Consider the following 23,062-nt stretch of genomic DNA (forward strand, 5'->3'; position numbering starts at 1 on the left):
AACAAATAGTGAGAGCCGATTTTCTTGCAATTTCTTCACAGCACATCAAGAGCCTCATTTTATGCAGCTGAGCTGCAGCAGCTTTACAGTGAGGTCTTCAGATGCTTGCAGAGCTTGCATCTGGCTGGTGCTGAATCATATCCTTACACCATCACAACTACTGCTTCCTCCGTGGTATCGTTCCTACTGCACTTGGCTTTGATTGTTCCACTGCACCATGCTAGCATGGTTTTCTTTTATCCAAAGACAGCTGTGTAAAGATAGAAAAATTAGAAAGGGTTTGAGAGTTGGCAGAATGCAGCATGCTGACTCTTGCACTTGTGTAGATATGCAGAGCGCTGTAGGTCTGAAAAGCTCAGGGACCAGCTGGCAGAACAACTAAACCACAGGCTGGGCAGACTTGGAGAATTAGTCTTAGCTTAATGTTAGGGCTGAGAAAAGAGAGCAGGGACAGGTGCACAAAACTACTACCCTTTAAGATAGCACTCGAGAAATTATTGAACCCTTCTACTATGGAAGTGTAGACACATCTGCCAAGTAGTGAGAATAGCAGGGATGAAAGTGTTGAAGTTACACTACTGCCTTTGCTTAATGGTGAAGATAATATGGTGAAAGAAATTAGGAAAAATATTACATTAATAAGTAGAAAAGGGAGCTCGGCTCCAGGCGTCAGGCAGGGAGTTGCCCCGGGGATACACCAGAAAAGGCTTGGGGTTGACAGAAGTTTGTCAATGAATGAGGATATGGTCACTGGAAACCCTGCTCAGGAAAACAGGGCTTTGTAAGCAATTCATGTCAGAGAAATGCCTGTTGTCACCAGAGAAATTATTAGCTAAAGATTCTGCTTCGGGACAAGGAGGGAATTTTGGGGGATCTGCTGGGTAAGGATTGCAGTAAGCAAAAATACCTGTTCCAGCCCCTTGTAGGCCGGAAGAAAAGTTGTGCTTGGAAATTCTGCTGCGTTGTCCACCAAAGATGGCCTTCAGCCTAACATAGTGGCAGGGAATTTCCAGAAATCCGAAACCCCTCTCATTCTTCTGTGGTGATTGATTTGATTATTGGTTAGTACTTATATACAGCACAAAATGAATGCAGTCATGAGAGACAGACCACGAAGTAACAGGGGTAAAATTCTGAGACCATTTGACTTTGTCAGGAGTCAGATTTACTCCCATTTTCTGCTATCTCATGCGGGGTTCTTTGAAGGAGGTTTTCTACTGGAGACAGCGATGAAATGTACAATGGTTGAAAGAGTCCAGTGCCCCAGCAAGACTGGGAACATCCACATACTTTTGGTTAACCAGGAAAGAATAAAATGTCAGAAAACATCCTTCTCTTGCAGAATTGCCTCTATTTTAAGCCTTCACCAAACCTCTACAGCGAAACAGCCAAACTAACTCAAAAACACAGAAGCTGACTATGTGCCCAGAACATTGAGCTTGCTTTTGAAATTACAAAGCAGAACTCATTAGCACCGCTCTGGAAGCAACCAAGAAGCATCCCATCTCCTCCCAAGCTACACTGTTGTGTATTTCTTCATATTGACTTGGTTGGGTTTTGCTGGCACACATAGACAGGTAGCTTGAATCTGTGGGCTGAGCTACAATAGATGAGCCCGGTGATCCCAGATGACCACATCTAAACTACCATGTAACTACAATTTCAGGAAGAGCTGCCCGATGTTTAATGGTTGGCCGCATGGTTCTTGCACTGCTGCTCTTCTGAGAGCCCAGAGGGATTGCAGAAGCGAGCCGAGGGCAGGGCAGTGTTCCCCCGCAGTAGGCAATGAGTAACTTTGGCTTGCCTTCTGTTTCTTGAAATAGCACATGAAAGTTACTAAACACTTAATTTGGCAATTTAACTTCAGGCTTATAGTCCTGCAGGTAGACAGCTATAATTCAGATGTAGTGAACTTTCCAGTGCTAGCACTGAAAATGAAATCAATATTGAATTGGAAAAGATTTAGTGCAAGTTTCTACTGTCTCTCCACTCTTGCATCTCCTCCTTTCCAGGCTCTGTTCCCCTTCCCAGAACGTCTCCCACTCCCCACTGAGGGCACCTGCCCATGCAAGAGCTGGGGGAGCAGCTCGCAGCCCCCGCTCCAGCAGCAAGGGGAAGCGCTGCAGTAGCAGCATGAGAAGGGGCACAAGCATCCTCTCCGTGCTGCCAGGAAGGTGAATGCTTCCCAGCCACAACCGCGTGAAGCAGTCCTCATGAGTATCTGGGGGAGTCTCGAAGAAGGTCTGTATTTCCAATGGACTTAGAAATTGAAAAAGCTTCCTTTCTAGTACGATGAATACTTTAAACCTCCACCTGCTTAAGCACCTAAGCTCCTTTTCCCTTCTTATATCTCTTCCTTTGCACGTGGAGAATCAAAGCCTGAGAGCATCATTTACTGGTTTCAGTTAATTGGTATCCAGATCTCTATCACTCAGTATTTACATTTTTTCATACTTGTGGTTTATTTATATAGTTATTTATTTTCTGATTTTTCAGTACAGTAACATCACATCCCAGGAAAAGAGAACTAAGCAAACTAACGACAACAACAACAACAAAATAATAAAAAAGGTATCATTCTGGAATAAATGTATAACTTTTTTTTTTTTTTTTTTTAAATTCAGTTCTATTTCTTATCTTGGTTTAACTGTCCATCCTAACCAGACCTTCCTTCCTGATACATTATCCCACCATCAGCACTCAGGGTGTCACGGCGGTTCACTTTACACTCAGCAGACATAGGCATCATTGACGTCAGAAAAGCAGGCTTCACTTTGACAGTGAAATTGTGCTCATTCACAGCAGCCGAGGATCTTTACTGCAGTTAGGTGTTGCTCAAAGTTTTGTCTTATTGATATTATTCTCCCCTGGGTTCAAATCTGATTAATTTATTTTATTTTATTTTATTTTATTTTCCTGCTTACAGATAGAACATGCAAAAATATTTGCTGAATCAGGATCTTGATATGAATTTTCATTTGTAGGAAAGAATATCAGAGTCATAAACTTACCTTTTAAAGATACCTATTGCCAAAACTTCACAATAAAAATGAGTACTTTCCAACCAAGTAAACATAGCTTTATGCTAAGCCCCAGCAGGTATGTTGCTGTGGGTTTTCTTCAGCTGCCACCTGAACGGAATTCTTTGCTTGTTTTCTTCCTGCTGTGTTTTCCATTTAAGCCCACCTGATAGCTGTCTTCCCTCGATCCTTGTGTAGTTTAAACAAGACAGATACTAGGATGCACTCCTCTCCATTCAAACAGCCTAGTGAACAGGATTTTATCAAATGACTATTCCAAACAAATACGTCTAAGAACTAATGAAGACATTATGTCTCGAAATAAAACCAGAAGAATTTAATGTGAAAGAATAACTGCTTTCCATCTTTTGCTAATCAATACCGACAGCTTTGCTGTCGTAAGATTATTGCTTGGGATTCCTTTTGTGTTTAGTCCTTGATTAAACACCATTCGGCCTGTTTGCACCATGTTCTTCTCATCAGTTTCTACAAATACGGCACATGGGCACCCAGCTGTACTGCCCATAACAGAAAAGCAGCAGAAGTCTTCTGAAGCTGCCTGTTGGTAACTTGTTTGGACTGAGGTCTGAAGAAAAGTGCTTTTGTTCTTGCAAACACCAGATTGTCTTGCTTTTGTTGTTGTTCTTTCAAGGAAAAGTTGACGACGAAAGCCTTTTTATGCTTTGTAGATGAGAAGAATTAGTGACTTGCAGTTTTTGCATATGAGTATCACCCCTAAAAGCATTTCCTGTAGACCTTAAATCTTGTGTATGCCACCAAGTCTTCGCTTTGTGCTCAACTGTCTGCGGCCTTGCCCCCAAACTCCTCCATGCACCAAGGAGCTTCTGAAAAATTACCCATGGAATTGTTTTCTTCTGATTTCCCTCAAGCAACAAAGGCTAAAACTGCATATAAGAATTACTATGATTCAGAGTATTTTGTTCTCAGTTACGCAGCCCCATGATGTGAACAAAGGGCACACTGGATCCATCCCAGGATCCTTTCTCCACCTTGTTCTGTTTCTTTCATTGCATTGATGCATCAGTTGCGGAGGGAATGGAGTTGGCCATGGAGCCGAAAGAGCCCATACAACTGCTTGTCCCCAGAGCCCTTTTCACAAGCAGTGTGGGACCCCACGTTCCTCTCTTTATCATACATCAGGAGCAGAGCCTGCAGCCCAATGCCCAATTAAAATGACATAGTAGCTGTCAACAGTTGCTCGTAGGCTAAAACAGTTCTGGGGGAGCAGCCCATGGGAGCGACCACCCAACGCAGTGCCCATCGCCCCATCCCTGGAGGTGCTCAAGACCAGGCTGGTTGGGGCTTTGGGCAACCTGGTCTGGTGGGAGGTGTCCCAGCCCATTGGCACTGTGTGGTCTTTGTGGTCCCTTCCAACCAACCCAACCTGTGATCGCCTCTTTCACGGGCAGGACGCGGGGGCTTCCCAGGCCTGGGTTTGGCTCCAGCCCCCTCCAGGCCGCCCCGCGGCGGGGCAGGGCCCGGCCCCGGCTCCCCCCTCTCGCACCGGGCTCGGGGCAGGGGGCGGCGGCCGCGGCCCCCCCGGGGAGCCCCGCGGGGCCGAGGGCAGCGGGGCCGGGCTGCAGCCTCGGCGCCGGCCGCCCGGGAAGGGTGAGGCTGTGGCGGAGGCTCCAGTTCGGGGAGCCGCAGGTAGGCGGCGGCCTCTTGTGCTTTTCCCAGGTTGGAGGAGGCTGTTCCCCCCCTCTCCCCTCCTCTCTCCCCAGCTCTCGCTTTCCGGGTCGGGAGTTTGGTGCGCTCAGAAAAGTGCCTGCAACGGCGCCGGGGTTCCCCAGGTGGGGTTGCTCCGGGCTTTTCTCTCTCCTCCTCCTCCTCTTCCTCCTACCCTCCCTCTCTTTCTCTCCGGACGCTTTCCCTCCTTTGTGGCCACATCCAGGGCTCCTCGCCCCCCCTCCCCCGCTTCCTCCTCCCGCCCCGATCTCCACTTTCGGGGGGGACAGCCCCGGGCCCTTTCCTGTCTCCCCGCCGCCGGGCAGCGCGGCTGCTCGGGGTCCCTCCCCGCCGCCGGTGCGGTGCCGGCAGCCCCCGCACATGGGCTCCGTGCGGGGCTCCCCCTGCGCCGGGGCGGCTCCGGCTCCCCGCCGGCCCCGGCTGGCGTAGCGCGCCCGCCCTGATTCATTTGTTGTTGTTGTCGTCCTCCCTCCCTCCCTCCCTCCCTCCTTCCCTCCCTCCCTTCCTCCCTCTCCTCTTTTTCGGAACTTTTTCGGAAGGCTCTCGGCGCCGGGGACGCTTCTCTCTCCTTCCCCCGCCCCCCCCCCGCCCCCCCTCCCCGGTTCCCCGCTGCTTTGCCCGCCGCCCCCCGGCCGCGATGCCGTTCCCCCTGCGGACCCTGGAGCCGCTGAAGCTGTGCAGGTTGGAGGAGGCCGGCGGCGACGGCTCGGAGCGGGGCGGCCCGGGGCCGGGGGACCCCCCCGGAGCTGCCGAAGGGGGCGGCCGGGGCCGCCGGGGCGCGGTGCCGCTCTTCGGGGCGCTGGAGCAGGTCAGCTCCTACGCGCTGGTGTCGCTGCTCATGCAGCTCTCCGACCTCTCCCGCTGCGCCGGGGACATCTTCGGAGGGATCCTGAGCGAGGCGGACTCGCTGTGCCACCGCAACGCCCGGCTCCAGCGCCGCCTGGGCGCCCTGGAGGCGCTGCTCGCCCGCCTCGACCACCGCAAAGTCAAGATCCGTGAGTGAGCCTCGAGGGGGGACTTGGGGGTTGGGGGGGACGCGGCTGAGATCGCTGTGGTCTGGCAGTGCCTCTGCCCGGCCTAAATCGCAGCCCCCAAACCTCAGCTCTGAAATCTCAGCCCCCGAATCTCAGCCCCGGGACGTCCGGGGGGCTGTCAGCGCTCCCCGCGCCGGCAGATGCCCTCCGGCTTACCCCACCGTGCTGGTACGGGTTTGTGCTAGATTTGGGGCAGCCGGGCTCCTGACAGCTCAGCTCCTCCTGCCCCATTAGTTCTTTTGTGTGTGCGCGGGGAGAGCCGGGTGAAGCGAAGGCTGGATGTGGTTTCCAGCTGCTTGTGCATCTCCGCTCTCCTGAGCTCCTGCTCCGCTGCGTGCAGGCTGCTCCCGAGTTTGTAGCTGCACCTTTGTGCGGAGCACAGACAGCAGGGGCCTGGCGTGGCCTTGCATTCTGACATAGGGACACTTTGGAGAGGTTTTTCTTAAGTTCCCTAATCAGCCTGAAAATCCTCCATCAGAAGTGACTGATTGTGCAGCTGCATGTGGCTACAGAAAGGTTTTTTCCTCAGCTTGGTCTGACTCAAGAGAAAGGTTCATGCAACAACTGGATCTGCTACACATAGTTCCATTGGTGCATGTCCTAGCTCTCCACAGAGTAAGTGAAAGATGGGTTTCAGCATCAGCTTAGCTTTCTCAGTGTGCTGGAAACGGTCATGAATCACAGAAGGTACATAAGGTGTAAGCCTCGCCTACACAGGCTTGATGTCCTGAGACCACTGATGGGCTTCATTTCAATGGAAGTAGAAAGCCTGCTTTGTGTATGGCAAACCTTTCAACAAATTTGGTAATGAAGGCCTTTCTTAGATGAGGTTCAAAGAATATGGATCCAGTATGGGTAACTTGCCTGTTTCATTGCAGAATTATTCCTTATACTATTCCGTATGGTGTACTTAAATCAATTTCCCCGTTTCCAAAGGTGGAAACTGTCATCGCTCTTACCAAAAGGTTATTTCTGTGGTTAGTAAGTGTTTGGCTAATGTATTGTCGTAGCATGTTGGACTTTTTGGTACTGTGTGAGTGCTTGCCAAAATCAAGGAGCTTTTCCTCCTCAGCAAGACAGATATATTCTTCTCTGCTAGTGCTATGTCAGTATGGCATGGCATAGCATGGTGCGTTCACACTTAAAATATGAATATTTTCCAGCTGGAGATACCTGCAGTGAGGTGCTATATTACGTTGACGCCTTGATATAAAGCAGAATTTATTTATCTCTCGTTTAAATAGGGAGCTTATTGCAATAAAGTGATGCAACACATCTAAAGGGAACAGTGAAATGAAGCTAGTGCTGCACTGTACAAACCCTGACATTTTGCGTGTGTCAGACATTTGGTTATTGTATTCTCTCTTGGTCATCATTTGGCACAAGTTACATGTTTGCTACTTATTTATTACTATTATTATTATAACTCAGTTCTTTGAGCTAAGCTTGTTATTGTTTTTAATTTGGTGATCCTTCCTCTTGTCATGGCAATTCCCAAAACTGGGTGCAGTTCTTAGGTTTGGCTTTCCCCGCTTGGTTTTAAATTCTTTGGTAGTCTCTGCTGTCTCTGCTTGTAATCGGGCCAAGGGGACTGGGACAGGGCAGGATGAGTTGTAGTTACCATCATGTAGTCCTTCTCTGCAGATTTAACCCCACTGCTGGCTTTAAAGGGAAATATCTCCCAAACAACAAGAATGGTGTGGTTTAATTATAGTGCTGGCTTTGTTTGGGAACAATGGCAAGAGTGGTTTTTGTTTGTTTGTTTGTTTGTTTGTTTTTCCTTCCATTTCTGAAGATACAGAAGGTTCATGGAGGAAACTGCTGGAGTGGGACTGTAAGAGGAGCAAGGGTTGTAAATGAATTAAGCTACTTTCCCATTTAACAGATGCTTGCTCGTGAATGTTTTCTTGTGGAGGGAAAATATGATTAACTGTTGGACCTCTTGTGGCACACAGGCAGGCGAAACACAACATTGTATCAGATGATTTACATATCCTGGTCTGGCTTTCAGGATGAGGGGATAGGACATTGCACACCTGCTTTTCAAATCATGGGTAATTTCCACTTGCAGAAATGATATCTGTTCTCTTTGTGTGGCCCAGACAATAATTTCCTCTTGGAAACAAAGCTTCTTGGGTGATCCCAGCATCATCTTTTATGGGAAGGACCAGAGAACAGGCAAACTTCAAATGTGGGTCAACAAAACTCTATGGTGGGTTGTTCTGCACAGTCAGGAGTACTGCGTGGCTGTCGGGCTCTATCGTCTCTGCTGTTTCTCTTCTGTTAGGAGCTCTTTGAAATGCTTTAGTAAAAGTGTTGAAGTACATCCCATCACTCCACCACATGCAGGAGAACTTTGTGATTTCACAGTCTGGCTGATGATGTCCTCTGTTGCAGTAGGCGCTGCATGCTTGTGACCTTTACAAGGGGGAAGCTTCCTCATCTGTCAATACTAGCTGGATTTCTGTAATGCCCATCAACTGGGAGGCCTGTTTTCCAAGTGTTTTTTACTGGTGTGCTGTGTGTACTTGGACAGTTTAGTTTCACATACATTTTAGGGTACTGAAGGTAGATTTCAGCTGTATGGGATCTCAGTGATGGTTGCTTTTTCCAGGGTCCACCACTGGTGATGGGGTTCACTGGAAAGGTTCAGCTCTCTGTGGTTTCATTAGGCTGTCTTAACCTTTACATTTATGGTGGCAGAGAAGCCTCTGTTTATTACCCACGACTTAGAGACTTGTGCCTGACTCCCTCTTGCAATTAGGGGATATTTGTAAGGCCATTTGGTGAAATGCTTTCCTGACACTTATTTGAGCTTTGCATGATGAGCAGGGTGTTGTGCCATAAGAAGGGACATCAAAATTTGAGACACGTCCCTGTGGGCCTGATGACTGGTTTATAACTCGTAGTGGTGGGAGGCACTGACGGCTCAAGGTGGTTTCTGAAATTAAGTGCCGCATGCAGTGCTTGTGAGCTGACTTCAAGTGCAGTAGCCTCATCTAGAGAATTAATTAGATTCAGTAGATTTTCGACACTCTTTCATCAGGTTTTCATTAAGTTTGTGTGCATTGCGTGGTGCTTTGTTGTACATTTCCAGCACACAGTCACCGCAGCATGGTTTGCACCATAGAGCTTGCCTAACAGCTTTTCATTTTCTAGGCACTGTGCATCTGTATTTGTGACCTAGCATTAAATGATGTAGTTTTCATCACTTTCCATTCTTAAATGTCAGGGTGGGTGAGGACAAGTGCTGCTTTGAAGTGATCAGAGCTCATCAAAAGGTGCATGATGGCAGCAGAGAAACCTGGCGTGAATTACAGGGTCTGCTCTTGGGAAACGCTGTGGGGCCTTAAACAGTCATTGTTTCTATAGTGAACACTGAAGGATGTTTTTTTCCATTAATATTTGTCTTTCACCATCAGCAAATATTTATGCAAAAATAAATATTGCTGCTCTTTTCTCTGAGTCCTAATGGTTTGACAGACTGGAAGGCTGTCCCATCTCTCATCTATGCCATTTATTTTTAGTCGTTCTGAAGAGATGTTTTGAGAGAAATGCTGGGAGGTTAACCTAATGACAACTTCTGGTTCAGTTTCGCCAGTAGTAGGCTAGGGTTTGGCCAGTTGTACCTCCTCTCCTAACAAGAAGAAACTGATCCTGTGGGAGGGAGGAAATGCTACCTCCTAATTAGTGTTGTTGTTTAAAATCCTTCGGTGTTTGCTTTTAAAGGCACAGAGCATACTCATTTGATGTTCATGCAGAAAGTGTATGCATATGTATATGTTTTTTCATGTCTAAGCACATTAATGAAAGAGAGCGAGGGGGATGGGGAGCATGGCTTTCCATTTGTCTGCATGATGTAAGGACAATCCAGTTTACACTTCATCTCCTGCTATTTTGTTTAGTAAGTATTTTCCACTCTTTGTGTGTAAGGCAGTCCTGGAGCACATTTCCTGCTTTAGCTGAACAGGAAGCTTTATTCAGCTTATTCCTAGGGAAACCCCTCCTCCATCCCTAGCCACCAAAAGTGAACATTATTCAGGACAGTATTGGCAGCAGGCAGGAGATGAACCGTCTGGCTGACTTTCTGGGCTTTCCGTAGCTTCTAGTGTAAGGAAAGTGGGTACAAGACACCCATCATCTTGGAAGAGCTAGAAGAAACCTTTAGAAAACCCAACCAGAAAGAAAGAAAGAAAAAAAAAAAAGAGAGAAAGAAAGAAAGGAGGAGAGAAAAAAAATTGCAAACCATGTTGTGCTGAAAGCTTTAGCAAAAAAGGACTGACTGACTTTCATCTGAAAAGTTCTGTTCTAACACTTGACTATTTGGGTATTTGGGAGCTGCTGTTCAGCTATGATATTCTACAGATGCTTCAGGTGACCATGCACTGTGGTGCTTTTCTCCTCTCTGTAGCTGTGAAATATGAAGATTCAGCAGCAACTTGAAGCCATGTTAAACAGTTAATTGCTAAATTCGCCTAAGAAGAAGAAAGAGGAATTTTCTCTTTTACCCTGTTGTATTGCTTCTGAGCAGCAATATAACTCTTCTTTTATTTAGCTAGTGCAAGACTAATTATCTGTGGAAATTCAACCTGATCCAACGGAGATTTCGTTTGAAATAAGCAGGAAGAAAGCCTGAGTTAGAAAAAGATTTCCCATGGGGACAGTGGGCCAAGTCGCTGTCCTGCTGAGTGGCAAAGCTCCAGTTGAATTCAGTTTGATGAGGATTTGGCTTGCTGTTTTGAAAACAGTTAACACTCTTTGGCTGAAATTTAGAGCTGCTTTGTGTGTTGCTCAGAACGTATTATACAACACCTATGAAGATTTATTTCTGTAGATCTTATGATTGGCTTGATCATTCAGGAAAACGGTGTTTGGGAGAGGTAATTAATGAACTAAACTTGTATTTGGTTGTTTTTAATTAGGATCTATTTTGAACATTCCTAAATATTTAAGGAAACAATAAAATGTCCTCAGAAGTTTCTCTTCCTATCCACATTGGCACAATCTCAGCTTGGTTCAGTGAGAGCTAGTAATCTTGGTCTTGTGGGCTTCTTTCCTAAGCTGCTAATATGAAGTTCCTGCAGAAGAGGCATTTTTTTGGGTGAACCTATTAACAAACATAAAACAACACAGTGGAAGCCACTGAAATTCCTCAAAACCTCTGCCTTGGAGTTGAAACCAGCCTCTTACTAGTGGAGATTCAAGCGAGGTTTCCAAGGGGGATGGGGATGCCACATGTGCAGAGTGATTCTGAAGCACTTGGTGCCATGGCAGCCATGGGATGCTGCACTTAACATGTCTAAGGCCAGGTCCACCCTGGTAATCCTTACTCAGGGAAAGGATTACTTGCCTTGGGGAGAAAAAGAGGATGGGAGAGGTAGCAGCATGGTTATGCTTGGCATTTTGAAACCCTATTTTTCCGAAACTGCTTTGACTGCTGCCCCTGAGGAGCTGGTGTTAGCGCAGTAGAAGCAGAAAGGGAGATTGAGAAATAGGAGGAATTAAAAAATGCACATTGAAGGCTTGGCAATTATGCAAAGTCACAGTTTCTTCTGTAGTCGTAAACTAGTTATCAGAAGAAAAGATCAAAGCTGTCCATCCTAACAGTTAACGAGATCAATTAAACATGGTAATTAAATGTTGTTCTTGGCTGTAGGTTTGATGTGAAATCTGCTGATTGGATGGCGGTACCAGAGAGCCTGGGTGACGTGCCACTTAAGAGACTGGAAAAAAATATCTTGGTACCTGTGGGTTAAGTGCGGATTAATGTGGGTGGACTTGGCAAGTTATATTTGTATCGGACTGTGTTTTAGTTGGGCTGGGCTTCTTCTAGCTGCAGGCTGTCGTGTTTTGTTTTTTTTTTTCTTTGTCATTTGTGAGTTACAGCGCTTTATGGTAAGTCGTTTTTATTTATTTATTTATTGGTCTCTTGTCCTTTAATCAGCACGGTACGTATGAGATTTCCTTGCCCTTTGACAATTAAGAGTAGTTAGAATATGAGCGTTTAAGGCCCTGCTTAATGTGGTTTAGCTTGCGTCACCTTGCAATCTCGAGGCAGAGTAGTTATGCCTGCAGAGAGTCAGTGCAGAGTAATTACTTTGCCATAACTCCTTGGGGTAATTTCCCCATCAGAGACACTGGTCTACATTTTTATTTATTTATTTATTTATTTATTTTCTGACCCCAAATGTACTCTGTGGAGCTGCCCCTCCATCTCCAACGCCCATCCTGCCCCCGGTGTGGATGCTCTGTGATGGCCGCCCTGCCCCTCACAGGCTGTACCGTTCCTGATAAAACAGGCCACGGGCATCTCCCCATCCTGACATACAGCATGTCCAGTAGTTGGGAGGGCTTGCGCAGGAGAGACAGAGACAAATGGGGTGAGATTTGGTGGAGCTTCTGGCTTTCTTGTGAACACCGTGTCTCAGCCTTCCATTTCCATTTCATACCCCTGGGTGTTTGCCCCAGCATAAGGCCTTCCCAGCTGGGGCTATGGCACAGCGGCAGTCTTAATCCTGTCTGAATCTCTCCCTTCAGCAATTGAACCATTTCATTGTGCTGGTTTTCAAGCGTTTAAAAAATAAAATATCTGGAAGCAATAGCCCCATGAAGAGATCTGTCTCTTCTAAAGCCTGCTGCATTCCTGGCAGCAACCTTCAGGCCTCAGCACATTGCTGTGGTGCAAAGGTCTTGAGATCTTGATAATAACAACTGGATTTTTTTTTTCTTCCTTATTTTTTTTCCTTCAGCTGCCTGAAGTTGGTAATCAGTTCCTACTTACACATAAAAACTCATCTGAAGACTTGCTATGAACTAAATTTTTAATGCTTCCCTCCCAAACACAGAGACACCTGCTTCTCTGCTGTCGTATAAATCAAGAGCAAGACATTTACATCATTACAGCAGTAGAAGTAGGGATATCCAGGTATTACTTGAAATAAAAAGCTCGAAGGAATTCACTTTAATTTAGCTCTGTGGCTGAGTTCTTGTAACTTTTGAGCTTAAATGACATTTTCATGTTTCAGTGTGTTTAATTTCCCTAATCTGCATGTGAGCAGCAGGCCTGTTTTAATCTGGAATTTAATATCCTGACGAGTGGACCTGTTAAGTTAGTTGATTGGATGTTCTTTTTACTGTAATCAGGCTTTAGTCTAAGTAAATTTTGATTAAGAATGTAATTTTTTAAGTGATTTAGCTCCCACATTTCAGACATTAGGACTATGGCAGATGCCTCCTGAAGTAAATTAAAACTATGGATGCTTATTGTATTTGAAAATTTGAGCCACTTAATTTTTCTGCTAGCAATAAATACTAATGTAAGTTATAATGGAAAAACTATAAAGTAGGGATTCCAAGCATACTGAGTAATAGTGACTGTTTCTTTTTTTTTCCTTTTTTTCCTTTTTTTTTTTTTTTTTTCCTGGTTGAACTGCCAAGTGGGAAATGAATACAAGAGGCTTCTACATGTGAATATTTTCTCTTCATTCCTCACAAGGTTCTTTTTTTTTTTTTTTTTTTTTTTTTTCCTAATCAAAATGCTGGCTACAGAAGAGCTCTCATCAACTTCTAAGTGGTGAGATGAATATTGCCATGTATTGTCTTACTACATATATTTTTCTAGGTCAGTTGCCACATTGATAAGCTTTCTCAACAGTTTGGGGTTGAGTAAGAAAGCAAGCTTAGCCTTTCTTCTAGCAAAGGGACATCTGTCTTCTGTTTTCTACTTTGGCGAGTTTTGGCTTTTGGCAACAGATGGAGTTCTCTTATGGGAAGCTCAGCAGGACCTGAGAGGAGTGCTTTGTAGGTTATCTCTAGTGGCACCTTTTGTTCCTATTGTGTGGGAGGAAAGAGCTCCCAAGTGAAGGGTGTTGGCTTTCCCTGCCTATTAAATATATAGTTGGGGCTAAATAACTGAATCTGTTTGAATGGCTTGAAAATGGCTTGAAAAACCAAGTGAAGTTTGACAAATGCAGAATCTTTAAAAGTTAAAAATCAAACCGCAAAATATTAGCCGCATACTTCTTGGAGGTGCTTAAAAATGTTGAATTAGAAAAAAGGAAGCGAACTACCAGCGAATGGGAACAAACTCTTAGAAAGTTTAAGTAAAGCATTTATTTTTATTAGGTGCGGCATGTGATTTTCAATTTAGAAGAAATACCGAACATACAAAGTTTGCTTGATCTGCCTACCTTCCCCTCCCTCCCTCTCTCTTTCCCCCTTCGGGACCTGTTGCAAATAAAATAATTTTTCCTGATTGTTTTTTTCTTCCAATATATGCATTAGCCAGTGAAAATGTCCAAGAATCCAAATTTCTGGAAACAGTCACTCTGTAAGATTAAAATGTATGTTAATGCATAAATGAAAAATAATGCAACAAAGTATATAGTGAAGTATATAGTTATAGTCTGTCTTACACTATTTTGATTTGTAGTATTGGAAAGATAGAGGCTTTGTATTGTGTAGCAGAGGAACAACATCTGCAGTCTGGGAACTTGAACATTTTACATATGAGAAAGAACTTATGAAGATGTGCCTGCCCTGGGTGTGCAAGGTGTGCTGCCGCGGCCCTGCCTCCACGCTCCCAAAAATCCCCCGCAGCATCTTGTAGGGTTGACCTCGTCCTGGGGAGGCAAGCGCTGATCCTAATGATGGTGGTTTGAGTAAACAGATTATTGCAGCTGATTTTGAAATGATAGTGACAGTTATAATTATATCATAATTATAATAGATGGTATGCAGGGTTGTAATGGATAATCATCCCCTTTAGTCAGGAAAGGGAGGAAAGCAGGAGAAACGAGGTGAATGTGAGGTAGGTCACCCGTCCTGCCCTGTCTCAGTGGCCAGTGGTGGGCCAGGGCCATTCAGCAGGATGTCCCCTGTGTGGAGCAGAGGGACACTGTGCTTGTCCTGAGGGATGGTGAAGCTGCAGTGTCAGCCTTTTTACCAGTTTCCTTAAAACATGAGAAAGCATTTATATAGTACAGCCACAACACAGATTTAACTGTGAGCATAAGGCTCTCTGCCCTCAAAGAGCCTAGTCTTAACACACAAAGCAAGCTAGAAGATGTCAATTCAGTGAAGTGTGGTTTGAAAAGACTTGAGTTGAAGAAACCAACATTTCAAAATAGTTATGGGCCTTCTTGAGGTCTAGAAGAAGAGCAGGTAATTAGAAATCCGCTGAGTGTTTGCCTTAGGCAAAGAATACCACAGAAACATGGAGCTCTTGGTGTTTCTTTAGTTTGTCACGTTACAAAAGCCTTTGCTTGTTCTGTAGCTGCTACAGAGACATCATGTCTATTTGACTGTAAGGAAGACCAAAGCTGTCTGCAGTGCTCGTTATCTGGCCTGCTCCCACTCATTGCTGAGGCTGGCTCGAATTCCATAACTCGTGATGTCCCTTCTGAAAAGCGTGGTATATGGGATGGGAGGGCGTGCGCTTTGAGACGTGTTGTTCTGGCCCTGTTGCTCTCAGAGGGCATGTTCTCCTCCTCTCCCTTCCCTTTTCCCAGCACACACAATACTGTAGATTTTTCCTTACTGACCATTTTGTTGCTGTTAGTAACCTTGCTGGCAAGTTTTGAAATGTGCTGCAGTCTGGAAATTGCTACAGTTTGTCAACAGGAGAATGAGGAGTACATAGTTTAGCTTTCTACATAATGTACTGCAGGTTAATGCATCAAATACTTGAATGATTTAAATACATTAATGTACTACAACCGGTAGAAAAATGAATTAGGTCACAGTGGACAAAGGCATGTCTTCATTTGAACTCATGTCAGCTTGGCATGTTTGTGCTTGGTTGGTTTTGTCACTAGTTATGTCTATACACGTAAATATTTTTCATGTATATTATTATTAGTGGCTTATAAAAATAAATATAAATACTTCTCCAGAAGTGGGAAGGCACCTCCAGAGATCATCTAGTCCAAACCTCTGCTCACAGTAGGCTCAGCTTGAGCTGGATGCTGAGGGCTGTGTCCTGTTGGGTTTTGATTATCTCCAAGGGTGGAGTGCCCACAACCTACCTCTGCAACCTGTGGCAGTGTTTGATCACCCTCACAGTAACAAAGTTTTTCTTCTGTTTGAGTGGAATTTCTTCAATTTCAGTGTGTGCCAATTGCCTCTTGCCCAAGTAGTATAAGCAGGAGTGCTCGTACACTCTTTCTTCCTAGAAGGTTGGCCAAGAGGGGTGGTAATTTGTCCACCCAGGATGGGTAACCTGAACAAGAGAGATGGAGTGGTCGCCTCGGTGGCCTTAGTTAAATGTCTTAGCACATTTGTTGGAAAATGGTTGGGTAAGGGAAAGTATTAGCTAATCAAGCAACAAAGCTGGCAGCCAAAAATCACATAATTATTTACAGGGGACTTATGACCTTGCAGTGCTTATGTGGAATAACTTTAATAGTCTCAGCAAAAATGCCTACTGCTTTTGTTGAAGGACAAGATAATAAACTTGGTGATCAGAAGGATGGAAACTACCTCCAGTGGAGATAGTGGAAGCTATTTCCGCTGTCTCACCTTACAGACACTGTTGGCAATGTCTCTTTGAGAGTGGAAAGCATTTGGTGTTTGCAGGAGGCGTCCTGAACAACCCTTATGCATGCCCAAGAATTTCAGTACCAGCTTCCTTTTCAAAATTCTGACAAAGATTCTTGGCTAGGTTTTTGGAAACTGTCTAGGATCTAGGTTACATTAAAACAATAGCCTTTTTTTTTGCTTGTCACCAGGAGCTTTATTAAGCAGGTTAGAAAGGATACCGTTCTTCATCTTGCTGGGGACAAGCAAGAGAACTCCATTGAGAATTACAGAAAACACCTTTTTCACCATCCACAGCAGCAGTAGGTTGAATAAAGTAGTCCCTCAGTAGCCTGAGTTGCTGTTAATGAATGTATTTTCCTATCCTTCCCCTAACTAAGCGCCCTTTTATGCTGAGTTAATTGGCAGGACTTCGTACGCATGATGGTGCTTTAAATGAAACCTGTGATTTAAGGGCTAAATAAAAGCTGTTGGAGAAAAAATCACTTATTTTAAAATGTTTCTTTTTTTTTTTTTTTTTTTTTTTACTTAGACTCCAGGATTATCTGGTACTTTACATAAAATATTACTTACACACACAATGGTAAACTATTATTATAGTTGTTTTTTTTTTTTTTTCCCCGAGGAAAGTTCATAAACTCTAGTTAAAGTATCCAAATTCACATGGAGGAAGCCAAACTGGCATTTGATAAAGCTATATTTAAAACTTTGGCAGGACTTTTGCCATATGAAAGATATTATGTGTAAGTTCTTGGAATGAAACTTCAAATTTGAGATGTCAATTCAAAAGACTATCAGATCATCCTAAAATTAAGAGATTTAAATACCGCATCACCATTTTGCATCAGAATTCTCTTGTCCTATACTCTCTTTGAATTGTACCATGTAAATTGATTTCTGTTGTAGCACCTCTGGGAAATATGCAGCGGATAAGCTTGCCATTTCAGGTATTTGGCACCTCTGTTGCTTTCTACTGTGAAATTTGCAAAAATGGGGTTCACTGAGAAGTCTGACTGTAAATACTTGAGCATAATGAATGTTTTTTTTTTCTTCCCCTATTGTGTATCTAAGGAGAATAGTCATAGCCTGTGGAATACATCCTGTTTTCTCTGCTGCTGTGAAACCATTGATTTTTGTAATATCTTCTCTGTTTCTTTCTTTTGCTAAGGCCACCAGCACCCAGGACTTCTCAAAGCCAAAGTCTTGAGTTTTTAATCAAGCTTTGTTAATGTTTGTAATGAGTATGTTATAAGAGCAGGACGGCAGTGGTGGGGTGAGCGATGGCATGTTGGGTCTGGTGCTGTGGACTTCCGCCAGCGGTCTGGGCTGTCCTGGGATCAGAAAGTGGGTATTGTGGCTGTCTGTGCTGCCATAATTATTTGATGTTTCCTTTGCTTTTTTTTTTTTTTTTTTTTCTTCTGCAGATGGAGAAGGTAAAGTGGGTAGACCAGAAGGCACAAATTGAGAAGGATGGATTGAAAAGAAAAAAGATTAGCATGGGAGGCAGACATCAGTCCCACTGAATTAACGAGGTTCTGTCCTCTGCAGCCACCTTGTAGCCAAGTTAGATTATTGTGTATGTTTTACTGTTGCCAGTTTTTTTGACAGGCTTTTGTTTATAAATCCCAGATGAATGGGAGGGGCAAAAGTGCCACTTGTTTTGTTTTGCTGGAGGGAATTTTAGGAAAAGAGTAAGTCAAAAATCCTCAATAGATAAAATGCTGTGGGTGAGATCCTATGAAAAGTGTTGATGCTTAGGGTGCTCAGGTTTGCCAGCATCCCTATGAGACCTCTAATAATGTGCAGCTCTCTTGTACAGTAAGCTTGTAGGATCTTCTATACTACATTGATTTTGGAAATAGTCTCCACAACCTCTCTGAATGCCTGATGTTTTGCTGACTTGGGCTGATTTTGAAAATTAAGACAGCTTTAATGAACAATAAAAATAATTTCATTATTCCCTGTAATATTCCATAGATTTTGAAATACAATGCATTGTTCTTCATCCCAGCGTTAAATGATATTAGTGCTTTATTATCATTATAACATTTCATTTAGGTGTACTGAAGAAGTTCACCACATCAATAACTTCGATAATGATCAATATTAGGACGGCCTCGGGTTACCTGTTCACCTGCGCATATGCCCACAGACACTCTCAGCAACACTGTGATTAATGCTTGCTCCTTCAAATCCAGCCTGTGCTGGAAGCCCTCTGTTGATTAATTCCTGTGCTGAAATCTTTCCTTCTGCTTCAACAGTCCTCAAAAGCCTTTCTCAAAAATCTCCGCTTTGATTAATTCTAGCAACCCTTTGCAAACAAATTGAAGGATGTTTTTACCACAGAAACTGGTTAAGGATTATAATGTACATATACCTTATGAAGTGATTTTGGTGTGTCTGAGAATTTCTGTGGAAAGGGTCAAAAGCTTTTTGACTTCAGTTACGTAAATTTCACAAAAGAAGTATATGTGATATCCCCAATGATTAATAGCTCTCAAATACTTACTCCAGCTGAGTTATGCAATATGAATCTCTGAAGAATTCACAGTAAAAAGTTTGTGAATGGTAGAAGTGAATGTCTGCAGTGGCTTTTGAAATTTTATATGTGGAAAGTGCTAATGGGAAAAATATTTTGCATAGCACCTAAGGTAAGGACAGAGTCCAGGATTTTTTGAGGCCTTGAGTTTAAGTCCCACTGATTTAATACTTTGAGGCTTTGCTATAAATTGTTCCTCATGCTTCTGGCAGAATAAAAGTTGAAAGAATTCAAGGAAATTAGATTAAGGTTGAGAAGTAAAAAATAACAAATGTAAAGGTGCGTAGCTCATTCTAACTGCTGCATGTAAAAATACGTTATAATATACTTCAGATTGTATGATAGGGTGTTATTTCTGAGTACCTCAGTATGGATTTTTTTTTTTGGCAGCATGATGATTAACACTTACATCAGTCCTAAATCTTGCAGTGCTTTCGCTTGCAGCCCAGAAATTGGAAATGAACAAACACTTACTGAAAAAATCTTTCCAATGGTTTCTCTGGTCTGACCATGGAGAAGTTTCCAGTATGATCAGAAAGCTCAAGTGAAATTTGAAGGTTTATGGCGTCTATGCTAATAATAAGGCCCTGAAGATCATAGAAGTTAGGAATTTGGGGGGGGGGAGGGAGACGGGGGGGTTGGCCTAAAATGGAAGTTGTGGCTGTGTGTGCTTCCCTAGGAGGCTGGAGGTAGAGCAGGTTCCTTCTTGTCCTGGAGCACTGGGGCTGGAGTTCACTGGGGATACCTTGAATGGTTTGGCTGTGGGGTGCAGGAGAGGAGTAAAATCAACAGTTTCAGTAGTTAGGCGGAAAGGAAATATAGTAAAACGCTTGTTGTGGTAAAGGAAAACATATCTGAACACAAGCTAGAGTGAGATCTCCAATCCAGATAGGCACACAGCCTGTGCTTATCTTGCCTGTGTTGTTCCCCCTCACTGCTACCTCAGAAAAATCTTTGAACGATGAGGCTGACGGGGCTCTCATTTTGACCCAGGCTGCCTGCACTGTCACAGTCATGTACCCTTCTGTTTGTCCATCACTCGTGGGTCAACATCTTGTCTGGTACCATACAACCAAGATTTCTGCCCAGTTCATATGGCGGTGGTGGCTTTCGGGTCTCAACATCCCGTGTCCAGCAGCAGTACTCCTACCTTCAATTGCCTGCCAAAAAGCTGCAACCCAGATAGACTTGTCCCGAAGGCTGCTGGTGGGATCACTCCTGCTTCAGTTGCAGACCCGTTTCTTCTCTGATGCTGGGAAGAGATAAGTATTTGTACTAATAAAAATAACATCAGGCCTAATCTGACTAAGATGAGCAGTACAGAGTGTGGCTGACTGGTTTGCTGGTGCTGTGCTCTGCCTGGTGGTACAGGCCGCTTGACACAGTAGTGTGAGATTTTGTTCAGAGAGAGGAATTGTCTCCAGTCAGAGCCACAGCACAGACCTCCAGACACTGTGCTAATGGGGCTTGGATAGTTATATATAAATAAATAAAAAGAAGAGAACTTTTGCTAATGTAGGAATGCAGTGCAGTGTCTTTGTTTCGCTGAGGATAGCCACATCTGCAGACGGTCATGCAAGGCAGCGCTGTCCTTTCTGACGCAGGGGAAGATGGATCTTTTGCAGCACTGCAGCTGGTGACCAGCAGCTTCTTGCTGTGGTGTTGTACTTGGTCCATATCAGAACCTGCTGATTAGATGTGTGGAAGAGTAATGAGAAGCAAGGAGGAAAATGCACTGTAGTTGAAGCTGTGCAGTAGTGGTGGTTCCAGTGGTCTCAAACATCAGGTCAAGACTTTGAAAGAGGTGTGGATTCCAAGCTGTGTCTCAGTATCCAAAGGGGAAGCAAATATTGTACAGAACTGGTTTTTATAAAGGCTTAAAATGTATTTATTTTTTTTTATTTTCCTTATGCTGAGAAAAGACACTTTACCCCACAGTTATATTCATTTAAAAGGCTGTTTCCTTTTTGCTGTTCTGTCTTGGTGTGTGTGCATACCAAACCATGAGGAAATGACAAAGCAAAGTGCTACGGTGACTCCACAGGATGGGCACAGTCACTGGCTGGCACAGAGATGGTGAAGCACATGTGTAGGGCATCTGGCAGCTCCTGGCAAGCAAACGTGCTGAACAACTTGAGGAAGCATGGCCAAGTGCTGCCATGTGGGGCTGCTGCCAGTTAATGTGAGTTCGAGCAGCCCCAGGTTACAGTGGCACTTGAGAGAAAACCATCAAATGGGAGCCAGTTCTGGTACTGTCTTGGCCAGCTCTCTGTGGCATTATGACCATGTGGTGTTGGCACTGCCTTTCTCCACCTCTTCAAAGCCAGTGGCAACATTTTGAGAAGGTATCCTATTCCAAAATAAATGTGCATGTGCAGATTTGCTGAGAATTAGCGCAAAGTGTGAGATTGAAAGAGGTTAATTGTTTTGGTGTAAGTTGGTGTGTAGTTTAACTTTCTGTAACCATTCCCAAAGCGTATAATAAAAACTGAAATATTTAAATATAAGGCCTCATTTTCTGTAATAAATGGCTTTGAATAAAATGTTCTGAACTATTTTGTTGACTCTAGAGTGGCTAACGGTGTGATTATGTTTTCAGTATTCTTGTTCAGCTTATGGGTTGATAGACCACTGCTTAAAATGATTCCTTGTTTGTAAGTGCATTGAGCTAAAATACATTTTTTGAAATACCATTTGAAAGTCATTATTGTCATAAGATCAGATCTGTAGTAGTGATGTTTTTAAGGTTTCTTTAAACGAACAAACAAAAAAAAACAACAAAACAAAAATAAATAAATAAAAGTTCTGCTCAACTCAGTCCTTAAAATACAGCAACTCCCCCAACAGAACATACTTTAAAACATTATTTTTAGCTCAAAAGTAATTAGTAAATTTCAAGTTGAGATTTACTAACCTTCTTCTCACCCACCTGCTACCTATAAGGCTGTGTGGCTTGGTCTCCTGTATGGAGTCATTCATATTATTGCTAGCTGAGATCTGTTCTGGGTAATGTAATTCCCCACAGTAATGCTTTTTTATTTATGAAACCCTGAATGTCATCTCTGCACCATGTATTTATGATGAGAGTGAGGTTTTTCAACCATAGGCATTACTCTAATTTACATGCCTGGAACTTCACTCTTCATAATCTTCTGAGGTACTTGTTCTTATTCTTGCAATAATGGAAGTTCAACCGAATAGCTATGAAGGCTAACCGAGCTTGTCCTTGTTTTACGTATTGTTTGCTTGTTTTTATAGTTGTTACTTTTGTCAGATTTTGTCAAAGTCAGTAGTGTATTTTGAAATTCTTCCATATTGTGGACAGCACCTGGATGGTCCTGGTTTGCTCCACCTTGGTGCAGCCAGAGACATCCCGTTCCCTGCTGAGGGGTGTCCAGCTCATCCAGCTGGCACTGGGGCCAACCACCCCGCTCACCCCTGTTAATTACCATTCCTTGAGGACCGTGCTGCCGTGGCATCTGTTAGTCATTATACCTTCTTGAAAAATAAGCCGCTAGGAAGAATATATGAGGGAGAAAAACAGTGTGGTATCAGTTTAGAGCACAGAGTTGATAACAAATGCTGTATTTCAGATTTCTTTGCTGACATGGAAGCCTCGTACCTTCATACAAACAATATACATTTCTTTCATCACCTGTTAAATGAAGTCTGTGCCTACTGCTTGCAGATGCTTTGTTTTTAGTTTATGCCTGTATCTGTAAAAAGCTCTGAAAGTTCTTGGGTTTTCTTTTTTTATCCCTTAGCCTGTGATATCTCCCCCTGCCAAGACATGGCTGTTACCTGGTTGTTCTCTGGATGGCTTTTCACTTTGTTTTTGGAGGCGAAGTGGCATAGCGAGCACTGAGACGCTCCAGCAATGCAGAGGTTGGAGCGTGCATTGAATCAAGGCTGTGGGAGGTGGCACCAGGTGCTCTGGGACAAACTTGGGAGTTGTCACTGCGCTAGTGTCAGCAGCTTCCCTTCAACAAGGTGATGGGGTTGTGTTGGGATTTTTAGAACGCTAACAAACAGAATCTGTGCCGTGATTGGGAGATAGCTTCATACTTCAGCTCTCACTGTTTTGACCTAAAATAGGATGGATACAATTGCTGCCTGTTCCCAGACAGAATAATTATTTAACACACTAATATATGAATAGGCCTTCCTTGCCTGATAAGATGCAAGAGTGACAGAGCCAAGTACAGTGTGTGTGCTTAGCTGTTGCA

General features: G+C 43.9%; 1 protein-coding gene across 7 annotated transcripts in view; it reads left to right on the forward strand.

Annotated features, from left to right (window-relative positions):
* Positions 1-5,065: 5,065 nt before the first annotated feature.
* The window catches only part of NHSL1 (NHS like 1), a 169,003-nt gene continuing 151,006 nt past the window's right edge, over positions 5,066-23,062 (forward strand). For all 7 annotated transcript variants that reach the window (XM_035321042.1, XM_035321043.1, XM_035321044.1 and 4 more), the window contains exon 1: positions 5,066-5,722. In XM_035321042.1, coding sequence (XP_035176933.1) covers positions 5,365-5,722 — 358 coding nt within the window. In that variant the 5' untranslated portion in view covers positions 5,066-5,364. The remainder of the gene's footprint in view (positions 5,723-23,062) is intronic.

Source organism: Oxyura jamaicensis, chromosome 3 (genome assembly GCF_011077185.1).
Source record: "Oxyura jamaicensis isolate SHBP4307 breed ruddy duck chromosome 3, BPBGC_Ojam_1.0, whole genome shotgun sequence".
Classification (NCBI taxonomy): domain Eukaryota; kingdom Metazoa; phylum Chordata; class Aves; order Anseriformes; family Anatidae; genus Oxyura; species Oxyura jamaicensis.